The 15799-nt window shown below is 35.1% G+C and overlaps 2 protein-coding genes across 2 annotated transcripts; one reads left to right on the top strand and one right to left on the bottom strand.

Moving 5' to 3' along the window:
* The first annotated feature begins 10137 nt into the window (after positions 1-10137).
* On the top strand, positions 10138-13352 carry LOC131631392 (palmitoyl-acyl carrier protein thioesterase, chloroplastic-like). The gene is made up of 7 exons (XM_058902187.1): positions 10138-10317; positions 10447-10941; positions 11080-11213; positions 11901-12014; positions 12128-12296; positions 12397-12465; positions 12661-13352. Exons 2-7 carry the CDS (start codon positions 10462-10464, stop codon positions 12910-12912), a joined length of 1218 nt encoding a protein of 405 aa, XP_058758170.1. The 5' UTR covers positions 10138-10317; positions 10447-10461; the 3' UTR covers positions 12913-13352.
* Positions 13353-13838: 486 nt separating this feature from the next.
* Positions 13839-15324, bottom strand: LOC131631388 (omega-hydroxypalmitate O-feruloyl transferase-like). Its single transcript, XM_058902183.1, has one exon. The coding sequence runs from the start codon at positions 15228-15230 to the stop codon at positions 13839-13841; it is 1392 nt and encodes a 463-aa protein (XP_058758166.1). The 5' UTR covers positions 15231-15324.
* Positions 15325-15799: the final 475 nt, after the last annotated feature.

The following is a 15799-nucleotide window of genomic DNA, read 5'->3' as shown; positions in this document are numbered from 1 at the left end:
AGACTTAAATATAAAACACACAATTTTTGAACCTAAGGCATAATGCGATGATAATGGATGCATCAAGTATGATTATGGAATTGAGAGAAGTATAACACCACTGGGGAGAAAGGATTCCACTGGGGAAAAGGTATGTGTCATCCAGGAATAAAACTTGGATTTCACAGGAGAAAGAGACAGTCAACAGAAGCTTTCAAGAGTAAAACATTAAAGGAACTCTGGACAGGATCAACAGAGACGTTCGGGAAGAAAGATTTCTGCAACCCACATCAAAAATCATTCAAGAGTAAAACAAGAATGAATCTGGAAAGGAAGATAAATCGACAGAGACATCCACAAGAAGTGATGGATGAAACTGGAAACCCACATCAAAGACACTCAAGAGTAAAACATGAATGATTTTGGAAAGGAAGATAAATCGACAGAGACACCCACAAGAAGCGATGGATGAAACTGGAAACCCACATCAAAGACACTCAAGAGTAAAACATGAATGAATTTGGAAAGGAAGATAAATTGACAGAAGCAATCAAGAGTAAAACATGATTGAACATCAACATAGGCAATCAAGATTAAAACATGATTGAATAATATCAAGGACGACCAAGAGTAAACCATGATCGGGCAATCAAGAGTAAAACATGATTGAGGAACATCAAAGGCAATCAGGAGTAAAACCTGATTGAGCAACATCAAGGATAATCAAGACTAAAACATGATTGAACAGTATCAAGAGCAATCAAGGGTAAAACATGATTGACCTACATCAAAGAAAATCATGAGTAAAACATGATTGGTCAACATCAAGGGAAATCAAGAGTAAAACATGATTGAACTTAGATACATTCAAGAGTGGCATCGAATGAGGTAATAACACTTTACTGGGGATTGTGACATCCATAATGGCTTTGGATAAAAAGTGATAAAGGTTCTGGGAAATCATCAGAACAAGCAAGACATATCCAGAAGAACATCAGATAGCCAGAGACGAAATGAACCCAAAGGATAAATCTGTTTTGGTAGGTGCCAAGTAGGTTGGACTTTGATCTCAAGGTAAGATGTTGATAACAACAGGACCTCGGAAGGATGCAAATGAGCATGAATTTTTTTCTATGCATGATGTTGAATTTTTCTATGCATGATATATGATCAATGCAATGCAATTGTTGGTGATAACTGATGGATACTCTTTTGTGAGGCAAGATTAGAACTTTGATTCCTCTACACAAGAACTCTTCCAACTCTGCTTGGGAAAAAGATGCCTAAACAAACTTCTATTGCAGGGATAACTGTATCAAAATGATGATCCTTTGAGAAGGACTGATGAACTGCTTGGGGATTGCTGAAGAAAATTGCCCCTGATTCACTAATCGTTGCAAGTTAAATGATCATTGCTTCAGCTGAACTGTACTGGGGATGAACTGATCATGGCTTCAGTTCTTGAAATGCATGTTGGAATGGCTTGCCCCAGTATAAGTCTTGAAAGGATATTCTGATCAACAAATCTTGACTGAACATTTGAACAACAGGATCTTGAAATAACATGCCCCTGATAGGATCACTGATCAAGTTTCTCGACTGTTTGAAGTTCCTAAAAGATGAGTGCTTACTTGCAAATAAAATGTTCATTCAAGAATGGTAATTTTAATGCAATGCTCAAAGAATATTTTTGAAATCAAAATCATTTTTGGAAAGATGTTATTGATGTAAAGCAAATGGAATCAATGGTCAAAACATAAAGGTTGAGACATTCAAAGTGAAAGATAAAGCAAAGATATGGTATCAAAACAAAAGATTGGAAAATCTCATGGGAGTCAGCTTACGCAACCTTGTTGTAGTATGCTTTCAAACAAACCTTGCTTCAATTAGGTCTTTTAAGGGTTGTAACGTGGCCAGGTTCACGGTTTCAGAAACAAAGGATATAAGGCTCAAAATTTGATTGTACCCACCCCATCTTCGTGATGATCTCCAGTCCTAAAACTCAGTTAATTCAACTTATGCATTCAGGTTCCAAGAGACTTCTGGAATTGCATCTTTGATAATGATGATAGTTCACAAGCAAAGAGAACTTTTGAGATGGCATTCATTTCTTCCTTTTGTTGTCACAACATTTTGTTGCTTGAGGATTTATTGACTTCTCTTTTTTCATCTTTTTCTTTTGATATCCCTAACTTTTGCCTGAACTGTCTATTTTTGAACTTACAGTCAGCGGGATGCCTTTATTTTTGCCTAAGTCGTTTTTGGTTTTGACTTAGCATGCTTTTCTTTGATTATACATTTTTTGATACATTTTTTTTGAAAGATAGTGACTGCCTTGCTTAATGATTGATGAACCATCATTGGCTTTTGATTGACATCTCCAACATTTCTTTGATGTATGCGGAGGAACGCTTGCGATTGAAACCTTTGTTGAAAGGTGTACTGAACGATTCTCTTAAAATAGAATGCACAGCCAAATTAACTGAGAACTACCCTGCCCTAGGTTAAAAATGTGGGTTTTTTCGCACAGAAAGAAACACCAACTTCGAAGGCTCAGAGGGGTTGACAAGGGATTAACTTCCTTATTTTTCCAGTGTTTGGAAATTGAAACAATGCCTGTACATCATTAGCAAAGTTTTATTCGAAAGCATACAGTTCAACAACTTGGGTATTTCGTTGTCATCATCACCCCTCCAATCTTGGCATAAAACACAAGTTTGATAGAGAAAGCAAAAGGAAGAAAAAGTTTTGTAAAAGAAAGCATGAACATAAACAGTGTAGATGAAAATGAGTTCAAAATATGCAATGCTCATTTCATTAAAATCACCATTCAGAAACAAACAAAGTCTAAAAGTAAACAGCACAATAAAGGAAATACAAACAGTACAGAATCAAGGCCTAGTGACTAATCAGCAACAAAGATGAGCTATCTCGTCTGAAACACTTGGCTTTAGGAAAATCAGGCTTTGACTTGTCTTCATCCACTCTGATCTGGTAAAGGATTAGTGACAACATTGGGACCCATATCCTTGAAAGAGAGCATCTTTGATCTCACCAACTCTTGAACTCTTGCCTTCAGAGGGAAACAACTTTCTAAATCATGGCCTGCTGCACCTTGATGGAAAGGACAATGAAGATCAGATCTGAAACCATCAGGGAGAGGATTTCGAGGAGGAGGCATAGTTCTTGTTGTAATCAACCCTTTCTGGACCAAAGCAGGATACAGTTCAATATAAGTCATGGGGATAGGATCAAAGTCGACCCTATTACGAATCTGATTCTGGTTAGCAGCTCGAGGTTGAGGAACTTGAACTTGCACAGGAGCAACAACGGCTACATAAGGTTGATCCCCATTTTGAGGTTTACGACGAGATCCCCTTCTGTCATCAGACACAACATTAGTCTCATTCTCTTTCTTCTTGTGGAAGTTCCCATAAGGTTTCTTCAATCCACCAGAAGATTCAGCAACGTGAGTAACTTTCCCATTCTTGATTCCTTCTTCAAGTCTCTGACCAATGGTTACCAGGTCTGTGAAGTTGGAAGATACACTACCAATCATCTTCTCCCAAAAGAAAGGTGAGAGAGTGTCCATAAAAATGCCAGTGAGTTCTTTCTCAGCCAATGGTGGCTCCACTTGAGAAGCTAGCTCTCTCTAGCATTGAGCGTATTCCTTGAAAGATTCTTTCTCTTTTTGAGACATATTTTGCAATTGTCGGCGATCAGGTGCCATGTCCAGATTATACTTATACTGCTTCATGAAAGCATCAGTCAGATCTTGGAAGCAGTGAATGCGACTCTTCTCAAGTCCCATATACCATTTCAGCGAAGCTCCACTCAAACTATCCTGGAAGCAATGGATAAGCAATTTATCATTCTGGGTATAAGCAGCCATTTTGCGATAATACATGGTCAAATGGCTTCTTGGGTAAGTGTTCCCCTTATACTTCTCAAACTCAGGAGTCTTGAATTTTGGAGGCATGACAAAGTTGGAAACCAGACACATATTCTCAGCAGCAACCCCAAAGTAATCATTTCCTTCCATGGCTCTCAGGCACTTTTCTAAAGTCTGATACTGCTCTTTGACATCTTCAATATCTCCAGCATCTCCTTGACTTCCATTCTGGGAACGAGCAGCTTGATATTCAAACAGAGGATTCACATAAGTAGGCTGAGCAACAGTATGCACAATAGGCTGAGATTCAGTGAAGACAGGAACATGAAACATTGGATTTGAAGCTTGACCAATCACAAGTTGTGAAGATTGACCAATACCAGGAGTCTTCTCATAGGGAGGAATGTAACCAGGTGGCAAACCAAACTCAGGCCATGTAGAAGGTGGTTGTTGAGTAGGTTGAGGGTCAACATCAGCACTTGAGACTTCATCAATGACGGTCTTCTGAGGCGGTTCTCCTCTAGCAATCAAAACTTGCAGCATTTCAGTTAGCTTGGTCATGCCTGACTTCAATTCGTCAATTTCCATTCTGACCTCTGCATTGTGTTGCTCTTGGTATTCCATTCTCAATCTGACGTTGGCTCTAGTTCCGTACTTGTGTGGAGGAATCAGCTTGACGGTAAACAGACAAACTCTGAAGATGGAGACAGACAAGGATAAGTTTTCTGGACAACCTGGATGTATGTATGCAAATGATGCAATTGCTGTTTTTTTGTTTTTTTATTTATTTGATTTTTAAGGAATTCAAGTTATTAATTTGTAAACATCAAAACATGAAGGAGGTAAATCCTAAAATGGATCAAAGTAGTGATCAAGTTATCATCAAGATCAATCATCCATTTTGGTGGATTAAGATTTTCACCTCATCAACACCCAAGATCCATTGAGTTTGATGAAACTTATGATGTTTACAAAGAAAGACCTATGAGTTCCTTGGAAATCAAATGAATGCATGGATGCATGGTTTATGTATCAATCACAATCAAGATCACACATGGTCGCACAAACAGGGTTCAAAGGTTCGACGTCACGAGCATGGAGTCAAAGTTAAGAACCACCCACAAAGGTATATACTAGGGAATTTTGTACCTGCCGAACGGGTTCTACAAAGGTTCCCAGAGTTTTCAATCTTCTATCGGATACTACCGGCACACACAATTGCTCATGGGCGCCAATAATATGCCTAAAAAGACCTCGTCTGAGCGTAGCATCGCATGACAACAAGCTCAAATTGGTACTCGAACTTTTTTCTGCGCTACATCCTAAAAAGGCTTAGATGGGTAAAAGGGTTCTAGGTCATTCAGCTTCTACGGACACTCACTATTGAAAGTAATAGCGTTCTTACGATAGTTCGTAACAACATCTACTACCTTCCATGAGGCCTCCACTGATTGGGGTTCCACCATATGACGCTCATGTTAAGGATTGCTCCTGACATGCGACTATTGGTCTTACCACCTCCTATCTCAAGTTACTCACCAAAGTTCGGGTTAGAACTTTATCTCATCACAGAGGAACCATCAAGTACCAAAAAGAAAAAAAAAGAAAATAAACAAACAAAGCACACAATAATATATACAAATAAAACACACAGATAAACAAAAATAGGCTTAACACACTTAAAACTGGATCCCCAGTGAAGTCGCCATTTTTCTGTAGCGGGGAAAATCTGATATCGAAGCCATGGGATTGACTCGACTCAATATTCCGTTTGAAATCGCCACCGCGCTTTATTTTTTCAAAGGAAAAGGGAAAAGAACGTAAAACCCAAAGTTTTGTTTTTTTAAAACAAGAAAGAGATCTCAGGTACGGGTGTTGATTATATGAGGGGAAGGTTTTAAGCACCCCTCATATCTGTGGTATTCCACAGGAACCTTTTTGAAAATCTGTGTCGTGTGTGCTAAAAAAGGGTTTGTTTTATTTTTAAAATAAGCTCGGCAAAGCGTTAAGCTTTGTGCCTACATACCTCCTCGGTGCAATGGAGAAGTCAGAGCTAATGTAGTTCCGCTTAAAGGGAAAAACGTTTAAAAACGAATAAACACTTTATCGTCGTTGGAGAGAAATACTCATCCATTGATCTTGAGCATGAGAACAAACGAGTTCTTTACATCGCAAATGAAATAAGGGCTCCAACTCAGATAAAATCGACGAGTATGCCACTAGCTCTCTCACGCGGAAAAGATCTCATTTTATCAATCAACTTCAAAATCGTGGGGTATCGCCACTCGTTTCAACAATTAGTCGTGTCTAAACTTTTGAAGAAAAAGGCCATTGAAGGCAAAAGATATTTTTAAAGAAAGAGTTTTAAAAAGGTTTTACAAACATAAGAAGGTTTTGTAAAAAGAGAGAAGATTTTGAAAATTAAAGAAGGGGAGGAGATGAAGAGGATATCCTATTGCGTAAAATAAAAGCTAAGGAAAGAAACGGTCTAACCGAAATAAGAAGCCAACACTTGACATTAAGAGTCAAGGTAGATTTCCCATCCTTTGGAATATCGACACTAAACCAACACATTATCACTTGGGGATCCAGATGAACTTATTATCTTTGGCACCACTTTGCATTAAGCACATTAAAATTCTGACAAAAATCGGGCAGAGTAACGGCTGTTTTCGGGTAAAATCCTTATCTCAATGCCTTGGAACTAACCATCAAGGACTTTCAAGGAAATACCTGCATACACAAACAGACAACAATCCAATGCCAGACAGACAGAACAACCACAGAGTAATAACAGAATAAGGGTCCAGAGGTCCTAAGTCTATAAGTCCGAATCTCCAAAATGCTCAGGATAGTAACCAATAGTCCGAAAGAGAGCCTTATGTGTTTTTTAGATTTTTGGTTGATTATTAGTGTTTTAGCATAAAAGTGAAGTATGGTCCAAGTGGACAAAAGAAAAATAGCGGAAGCATAAACATATGTCCAAATGGACAAAGAGAAAATAGCCGAAATATAAATGTCCAAATGGACAAAGGAAAAATAGCGGAATGTAAATATGATGAAATGATAAAATAAAGCGAGAAATAAAGAGCGGTATAATAAATTGCGGAAATTAAAGTTAGTTGTTAGATGTTAAAGATAACCATCTTGAAACTTGTCAAGTATGTTATCAAAGTTAGTAATAAAGATCGATGGTGAGTGAAGGATGTTCTCGGATTTAAATTCAATGGACATTTACCAGAAGCTTGATAAAATCATAGCGACTACACGATAAACCTCCATAAGTCGTAAATCAACCGCATACAATTCTCTTCCATATTTGATCTTTTTTGATTCGGGACACGAAATATTGCGTTATGTTAAGCAGATCGCCAAGTGATTTATGTAGAAATCACCTTACAACGAGGCCGGTCAAAACTTTATGTGCTAATGCATGCGAGAGACATGATATGTGGATCATTCTCCGAAAGCAATACCGCACGAAAAGAAAATAGGTAACGATCTAGTCTTTACTAAGAATCCATAAGAATTCTCTAAGTATTAAGACTTTCATCGATCAAAAGAAAAAAAGGAGAAGAAGAAGATAAAAATGCATAAAGTAAAATCAACTCACACTATCATTAATATCATTCATCTAATATTATGGATTTGGTCCTTTCAAACCTATCAACATCCTAAATCCAATGATATTAATGAAGTGGAGGAAGTAGGAAGCCAAAACAAACATAAAAAGGCAAAAAACCACATTCTGCCAGCAGGAAATCGATTTACCTCTGTAGGAAATCGATTTCCTGAGTGCAGAGTTCAAATTTTTGAAAAAAAATAAGGTGGAAGTTGATTTCCTACAGAGGGAAATCGATTTCCTGCACGCAGCATTCAAAAAATCAGCATTAGGAGGCATAAAACTTGACTTAAGCAAACATACAAACACCTTATGATCACATATCCATTGGAGCACGAATTTTCCATCAATTCACCATCAAATAGGACCAATATAGCATCAAAGATGCATCACACACAAACACAAAAGAATCACATCATAATAGATGGAAAAAGATGAAGAAAATTACCAAATCTTGAACAAAACTTAGATCCACTTCAAGAATCACCAACACAAATCTTGATCTCTCAACAATTGAAGAAAAAAGAGTGAAATGGATGTGGTTTAGCTCAAAGTTTTGTGAGGTTCAAGATGTGACTCACAAACTTTATGAAAGAATAAGAGCTTTGGTGAATTTGGTAGGGATGAGGAGAGAAATTGCAAGGGGTTTTTTGGCTCTCAAAGCTTGTGAAATGAGAGAGTAGAGGTCTCTATTTATAGAATTGGAGCAAGAGTAGTGGCAAATTGGTCTTTTTGTGTTTGGTAATTAATTTGTGGTTAATTGGTATTTAAGTGGAATTTAAATGGTAAGAAATGGTAAAATGAGGTTTAAGTGAGTTTAATGAAGGGAATTAATTTTGATGAGGTGGCAAATTGGTAAAATGACAAAAATGATCAAATAAAATGTGATTGGTGCCAAAATGGTGTCATGCTTCCCTCTTTTTTTTTTTTTCAAATTTCGTCCAGGGAAATCGATTTCCTATATGGGTAAATCGATTTCCATAGTGAAATTTTCAAAAATTCCTTTTCTTGCACTGTTTTGATTTTGCCCGATCTTTTTCCTGCAAAACACAAACAAAAGAGACAAAATACATATTTTTGGATTTTGGTTAGTATAAAACAAATAAAAAGCTAAAAGTGCTTGATGATTCCCCTCAAATAAATGATACCTCAAGATTGTGATCTTGATTGATGATTGAAATGCTAATGATGTATGATCTTAGGGTCAAAAAATGTGGTATGACAATTACAAATTCTAACTTCAAGTAGAATCAATTATAGAGGCAGAATCAATTCTATCTTTCCCTTTTTATTATGCTAAACATAAATAAATAAATAAATTGAATTTTTTTAATGGAATGAAATGAAACACATAAAATTTAATCAACCAAAAACATCATTATTTTATGATTATTAAAAAGATATTCATAAATAATAAAAAATTATATTTAAATATCAAAATTTCTATATTTCTCATGGGCCATCAGCAAAATATCTATTTTATTTTAATTAACAATTATCTTTATTTAAAACACAGAAATCTTATTCTCAATTACCAAAATTTATTATTTTCTCACGAGCCACTATCATACATATTTTATTTTAATTAACCATTATCTTTATTTGAGACACAACATTCTTATTTTCAAATATCATAATTTCTATTTTTGTCACGGGTCAATAACAACAAAATACCTATTTTATTTGAATTTACAAATGTCTTTATTTGAGACACAACATTCTTATTTTCAAATGTCAAAATTTCTATTTTTCTCACGGGTCAATAACAACAAAATACCTATTTTATTTGAATTAACAATTATATTTAGTTGAGGCATAAAATTCTTATTTTCAAATGTTAAAATTTTTATTTTTTTCACGGACCACTATCAACAAAATACATATTTTATTTTAATTAATAATTATCTTTATTTGAGATATAAAATTTTTATTTTTAAATGTCAAAATTAAATTTATATTATTATTATTACAATTTTATAATTAAAAAAATCATTTTAAATTTATACCTATGTCTAAATAAAATATATATCATATTAAATAAACCTACCCGTGTGAACGCACCGGTATCTTGCTAGTTTTTAAGAGTAAAAATATACCCGATATGTATTAATTATGATTTTGGAAATTGTTTATTAAATTTAATAAAAATTCATAGTTAATAATTTTATTATTTTCTTCAATACACAAATTTTTATATGTGAATTGTTTAACATGTGCTCCAAAAGTATAAGTTAACATTACTTTTTATTTTAAAATAAAAGTTTTATTTATTTATTGTGTTCCTTTCTTGTTTAAGAAATTAATTTATAGTTGTATATTTTATTTATATTAAAAAATATATACTTGAAGTCGTGATTAATGATATTCAAAATAATAATTGGTTATATTTGATAGATAATAGTAACTTTATTTATCAATCATATATTAATTATAATTAATTACATATTATAATTGAGCTAACACATAAAATACTAGTAGTAAATAATACTGGATACTTTATCAACAAAAAAAAAATAAATATTTTAGAGCAAAAAAGAAAAAGTAGGGAAAAAAAAGGAAAAGAGAAGTTGAATGAAGAGGTTAAAAAGCGAGGCGGGCGGGATAGCCGGGTGGATTGTAATGCCAATTCAATGCAACTCATATCGTTGTCTGCCTTCCTCAAACACAAACAAACTATTATTATTCTCTCCCCTTCAAAAAATATATTACTAACAGAAACTAAATCCAAACACAACGGGAAATTGGCTGTTTTTGCGTTTATTCGCAATACAGCAAGCCTCTTCTCCTCCTCTCCACCTCCTTCATTTTCTACACCTTCTTTAAGGTATTGCATTCTAAATCAGATCTGCGCCAACAACATTTCTTTTTTTTTTTATATCTTTTTCTTTGTAAAATGAAAATTCTTCTTATTATTAAATTATAATTTTAAGTATTGCTTCAAATTTGCATGCAGGTGTAAATTTAAAAAATGGTAGTAACTGCTGCAACAGCCTCGTTTTTTCCTGTTACTTCATCCTCTGACATTTCTAGAAAACCCTCCAAACATGGAGCTACCTCTGTTAACCTTGGAGGATTCAAATCCAAACAAAGCTCTAATGGAATAAACCTTAAGGCAAATGCATCCTCTTCCAAAACCGTGTTTACTGCAACGCCCGTCAAGGTTGAAAATGATTCATCATCACAACAATATCACCAAAGGACGTTCATCAATCAGCTGCCTGATTGGAGCGTGCTCCTTGCTGCCGTTACAACAATATTCCTTGCTGCTGAAAAGCAGTGGACCACGCTTGATTGGAAGCCAAGGCGGCCCGATATGCTCGCTGACCCATTTGGCATAGGAAAAATTGTCAATGATGGTTTTGTGTTTCGACAAAGTTTTCCAATTAGATCCTATGAAATAGGTGCCGATAAAACCGCGTCTATAGAAACATTAATGAATCATTTGCAGGTATGCTTGTTCATGTGAGATTTTAACTGTGTTGTTTATGTAGATACAATTATCATGAATCGTCAAGCTTGTATATCAAATTTGCAATACTAAGAATAGCAGCTTCATATTTATTTTAGTTATTTGTTTTGATAACAGGAAACTGCACTTAATCATGTTAAGACTATAGGGCTTCTTGGGGATGGCTTTGGTTCTACACCAGAAATGTGCAAAAAGAACCTGATATGGGTTGTAACTCGAATGCAAGTTGTGGTTGATCGTTACCCGGTGTGGTTAGTCAGTATGAACTCACCCTTTTAATTTATTTTGTGAGCTGCATAGATGTTCATGTCCAGTTGCTGTTTCTATTTCTATCTTGGTGATTTTTAATGTATGAAAGACGAATCCATAACTTGTAACTGAATTTATTTTACTTCCGCGCGTTTCGTCTAAGAAATTAATTTGGGGGAGAGGAATATGGCACACTGATTGATATTACTATAATTGGTTGGAGTCACTGAATCAACCTTGTACAAATGCTTGGTAAGACTGCATATAGTAGATTTGGTATGGATTCGATCATTTTCTTGGATCCCACAGTATCAGGAGTTTTGTAACACAAGATGACCATTTCATGTTAAATTCTTCTGGGATGATAATAAGCTTTATACTTTGGGGTTTACTTTGACTTTAGGCTGTTAACATGATGAAATATAATGTGATTTTAGTTATTACTACTCCGGCCGTATTTATAAGCAAAGATTCCTTTTTCACGTTCATTGAGTAATGAATGTATCTGGTCTGCATAGCAAACCAGATACATTCATTACTCAATGAACGTGAAAAAGGAATCTTTGCTTATAAATAAGGCCGGAGGGAGTAATTTATTTACCAACTTTTAAAAATTCTTTGTAGATTTCTTGAGTTATAATATTTTGTATTTGTTCATCTGAAGTTGAGTGAATTTATAATTTTTTTAGGGGTGATGTTGTTCAAGTAGACACTTGGGTTTCTGCATCTGGAAAGAATGGTATGCGTCGTGATTGGCTTGTGCGTGATATCAAAACAGGTGAAGTCATGACAAGAGCATCCAGGTAGAAGTCAATTCAAAAGCTTTCTCGGTCCTTTCTTCCATGGCCACTTGACCTTTGCTCTAGTAACATATGTAATTTCTGATCTGTTGGTTTTTGTTTGTGATGTTTTACAGTGTTTGGGTAATGATGAATAAGCTGACAAGGAAACTCTCTAAAATTCCAGAAGAAGCCAAAGAAGAAATAGAGCCTTATTTTGTTAATTCTAATTCAGTTCTGAATGAGGATAATAAAAAGCTAACTAAACTTGATGATACGGCTGAATATATTCGAACTGGTCTAAGTGTATGTGAACCTTTTTCCCAATTGTTAATATGATTGATTTAGTTTTTTTTTTTTTGTGAACATTTTCTAATTATGTTGTACAATTCATCTCTATTTTTAGCCCAGATGGAATGATCTAGATGTTAATCAGCATGTTAATAATGTGAAGTACATTGGATGGATTCTGGAGGTAAGTTTCTAATCTTCTAATCATATATAGTATTCTTTGTTTTTTCTTTATTGAATGGATTTATTAGTAGGGGTTATCTGATTCTGAATGATGTTCCAGCACAACTACTAACGTTGTGATGCGTGTAACATTAACCGTTGAAATGGCTAGCTTCATTATCGTATAAAATGAATTGGTCACTTTTGATTGGCGCAGAGTGCTCCGCAGCAAATTTTGGAGAGTCATGAGCTGCATTCAGTGAGTTTGGAGTACAGGAAGGAATGTGGGAGGAACAGTGTACTTGAGTCCTTGACTGATGTAACTGATGCTGACATTGGATTTGTTGAATGCAAACACTTGCTTCGACTGGAAGACGGTGCGGAGATTGTGAGGGGTCGGACTGAGTGGAGACCAAAAGCTGTCAACAATTTTGATGTTTTGAATCAGGTTCCATCACAGAGCATCTAAATGTTGAGTCACTGAACATGATTCCCCAGTTGCTATGTGTAGATTGGATTTCACCTTTTCTTGCTTTTGTGAGATCCTCATGTATTAAATGTATACTAATATATGTGCTAGTTAATTCAAGGGGTGAAAGAGGGAGAGGATAGTGAAATATCATTCTCATTCTCATTGTAATTAGCTCCTACTCTTCTCTCTCCCTCTCTTCCAATTCATATATGGTTATGCTACAACAAGGTGTCGGTAATATTATTTCATTGTTTCTTCAAAATGGCTAACCATGTATATTAAATTGGTTTCTGTCTTATTTTTCCATTGTAAGTTATTGTTTTTATTTGACAACTGTGACAGTATAATCTGTTAACCTTCAGTTGTCATACATTAACTACTTGAATAGGTTGGGAACTGGTACCAAATCATGAAAATATCAAAGATTATTTTAATCATATTGATATCTCATTACCATTTTATATAGGTTGGGAACTCGAGGTTTATCTTGCAAGTAGCTCCTTTCTTAGTATAGCTATTCAAATTTGAAACTTTTTTAACATAAAAGAGTTTGAAGGCCTTGATTATTTTTTTTTACTAATTTTTAAATTTAAACACATTTCATATGTTGTTCATTTTTAGTAACACAAACAACATTGATCTCATGGTTGTACAACAATTGTCTGACATACTTTATGAACATAACATTCATGTCAAAAGTTTTCAAATAGTCCAACAATGGTCAACTAATGGTAATACCCAAAAAGAATTATATGTGAACATAAACTCTTAAGAGAATTAAAAAGAAAAACAATGAGTATTAAACAACATTAACTCTTAAGTGTGAACATTGAACAGTCAAAAGACATGAATCTTGATAATTTATTGACAGCATTATGAACTAAATCAAGTAGGAGCATAAGGTCTCATAATCAGAATCAGATCTATGTCGAAAGAGAATCGATCAACAAGGCTTGTGTAAACTTGTTAGCAGCAGATTCAGGCAAGCAAATGCAAACAATCATAGAACCATTACTACAGTCACCTTCCCCTTCAGGTAAAAACACACAAACTTGAGGTGTAGGTGTTAAATCTATAGGACCAGCATAAATTGGCTGACCCCATCCAAAATCAGCACATTTATATATTGAAAATCTTGTCCATTGAGTTATTGTAAGCTTACCACCAAACTCAAGCTGCTTTGGCCTATCAACTTCAACATAATCAACTGTTGATCTCAAATATTCTTCTGTTACATTCTGTCTAGCTTCGCGAACCCAAAGGGTTGTCTCTGGTAATTTCCCATTCACAAGCTCAGAAACATTACTTGTTGTGCAAGCAATACAAACCACGTTACCATAAAAACCTTCCTTCAATGGTGGATTCTTAAGCTTCTGTCTAGCATTGACAGAAAATGTTAACCTTAATTGGTAATCTAAAGGCTTCACATCAAGAGCTTTAACCCATGATCTCCAAATATGTGCGGCCATTGCATCAAATGTAGTGCAACCAGCATCATCAAATGGTTGAGCAAGCGATTTCAATTGGTTTTGAAACTCGCGGTTGATTCTATAACATTTTTGAACCGGCTTTGTTTTCCATAGTTTCATTGTTAAATTTGATCTCTCATCAATTCTCATGAACTCCATGTGTGGAAACTTCACTTCTGGTGGATCACGTGGCTTGAAAACTTCTCTATTCCAACATGGTTCAGGTTCTGTCACCAATGTTCCGGTTTTAGCTGTTGCAGCCCATGCTCCTAGAAATTGCATGGCTCCCATTCCATCACAGATACAATGACAAAGGCGTAAACCGATGCTAAATCCACCACATGTGAAGAGTGTTACCTGGGCTATAACAAGTGGCATTTCCAACACTTTGTATTGTTCTTCATTGGGAAACTTGAAGATCAATGGTTCCCAACAAGGGTTTGGTGCTGCAAAATCACCTAGTTCAGATAAAGCTATGTTAGTTCTTGCTTCAACCATTAATGCTCCTTCTAGTTCGTGTCCGAAAAATACTTCCAGTTTACCATTTTTTGTTTCTCTTAACCTTCCTGAGAGAGGGTAATAAGGAACCAAAACATCGGCTAGCGAACGTCGAAGTATTTCTGTGACAGGTTTATGGAAAGTCCCGCCCGAGCTGTCGGATTGATAAAAATATACGGTTGGTGTGAAGACGCGCGCCCCGATCATGTCATCGAGGTTTGAAAGATATAAAGTATCACCCGGTTTAACAGGAATAGGCTTGGAGGGAGTAACGGGGAATTTGTTGATAATTGTGATAGGTATAGTCAAGGAATTGAGATGGAGTTCTTGAATCCATGGAGGAGCCATGAGAGATGAATGTGGTGAGGGTGTTGATTTGTGATGGTTGCATTTTGTAGAGACGTAATTTGATTAATCATGCAAAGATGGGGAAGGAAGATGCAAAGAGGATTGAGAGAGTGTAATAAAGGTTTGTAGGTTTGATGTTGGTGATGGATAAATATTATGATCCTTTATTTTATGATACAGTGATTACTACATGAATTCAATTAACTTGTTTTCGAGGGTTATATATGAACATTGCCCAAGTCCTAAGATAATTAAGTGATAAATATTTTAGTACTATTTCATTTCATATTTCATGGTTGTTCATTTCATTTTCACCCTCCAATTAATAAATATATATAGATTCAGGATTGTCCTCATCATTTTATTTCATTTAAATATATTTTTAATTGATTTGAATATTTTATTCTTCAATCAACAATAAATATAATTTTGAGAACATAAATTTACTCTCTCTCTCTTAAAAAAGATAAGTTTGTTAATGTGAGGATGAATAGAGTAAATAGTACTTATTAATGTAGCTAAGATTGAAATATGGTTTAAGCGCTAACAATCAACTGTTTATATTTTAA

The sequence above is a fragment of the Vicia villosa genome, unplaced genomic scaffold (assembly GCF_029867415.1).
Source record: "Vicia villosa cultivar HV-30 ecotype Madison, WI unplaced genomic scaffold, Vvil1.0 ctg.000817F_1_1, whole genome shotgun sequence".
Taxonomy (NCBI): Eukaryota; Viridiplantae; Streptophyta; class Magnoliopsida; order Fabales; family Fabaceae; genus Vicia; species Vicia villosa.
Note: the sequence above shows the minus strand (reverse complement) of the source record. Positions and strands in the feature narration are given on the sequence as shown.

Excerpts from the sequence above, each read along its gene's own strand:
- LOC131631392 (XM_058902187.1), top strand. The coding sequence starts at position 10,462 with ATGGTAGTAACTGCTGCAACAGCCTCGTTTTTTCCTGTTACTTCATCC. Across the intron at positions 12,297-12,396 it reads ATATTCGAACTGGTCTAAGT|CCCAGATGGAATGATCTAGA; the intron begins GTATGTGAACCT and ends CTCTATTTTTAG. Across the intron at positions 12,466-12,660 it reads ACATTGGATGGATTCTGGAG|AGTGCTCCGCAGCAAATTTT; the intron begins GTAAGTTTCTAA and ends TGATTGGCGCAG.
- LOC131631388 (XM_058902183.1), bottom strand. The coding sequence starts at position 15,230 with ATGGCTCCTCCATGGATTCAAGAACTCCATCTCAATTCCTTGACTATA.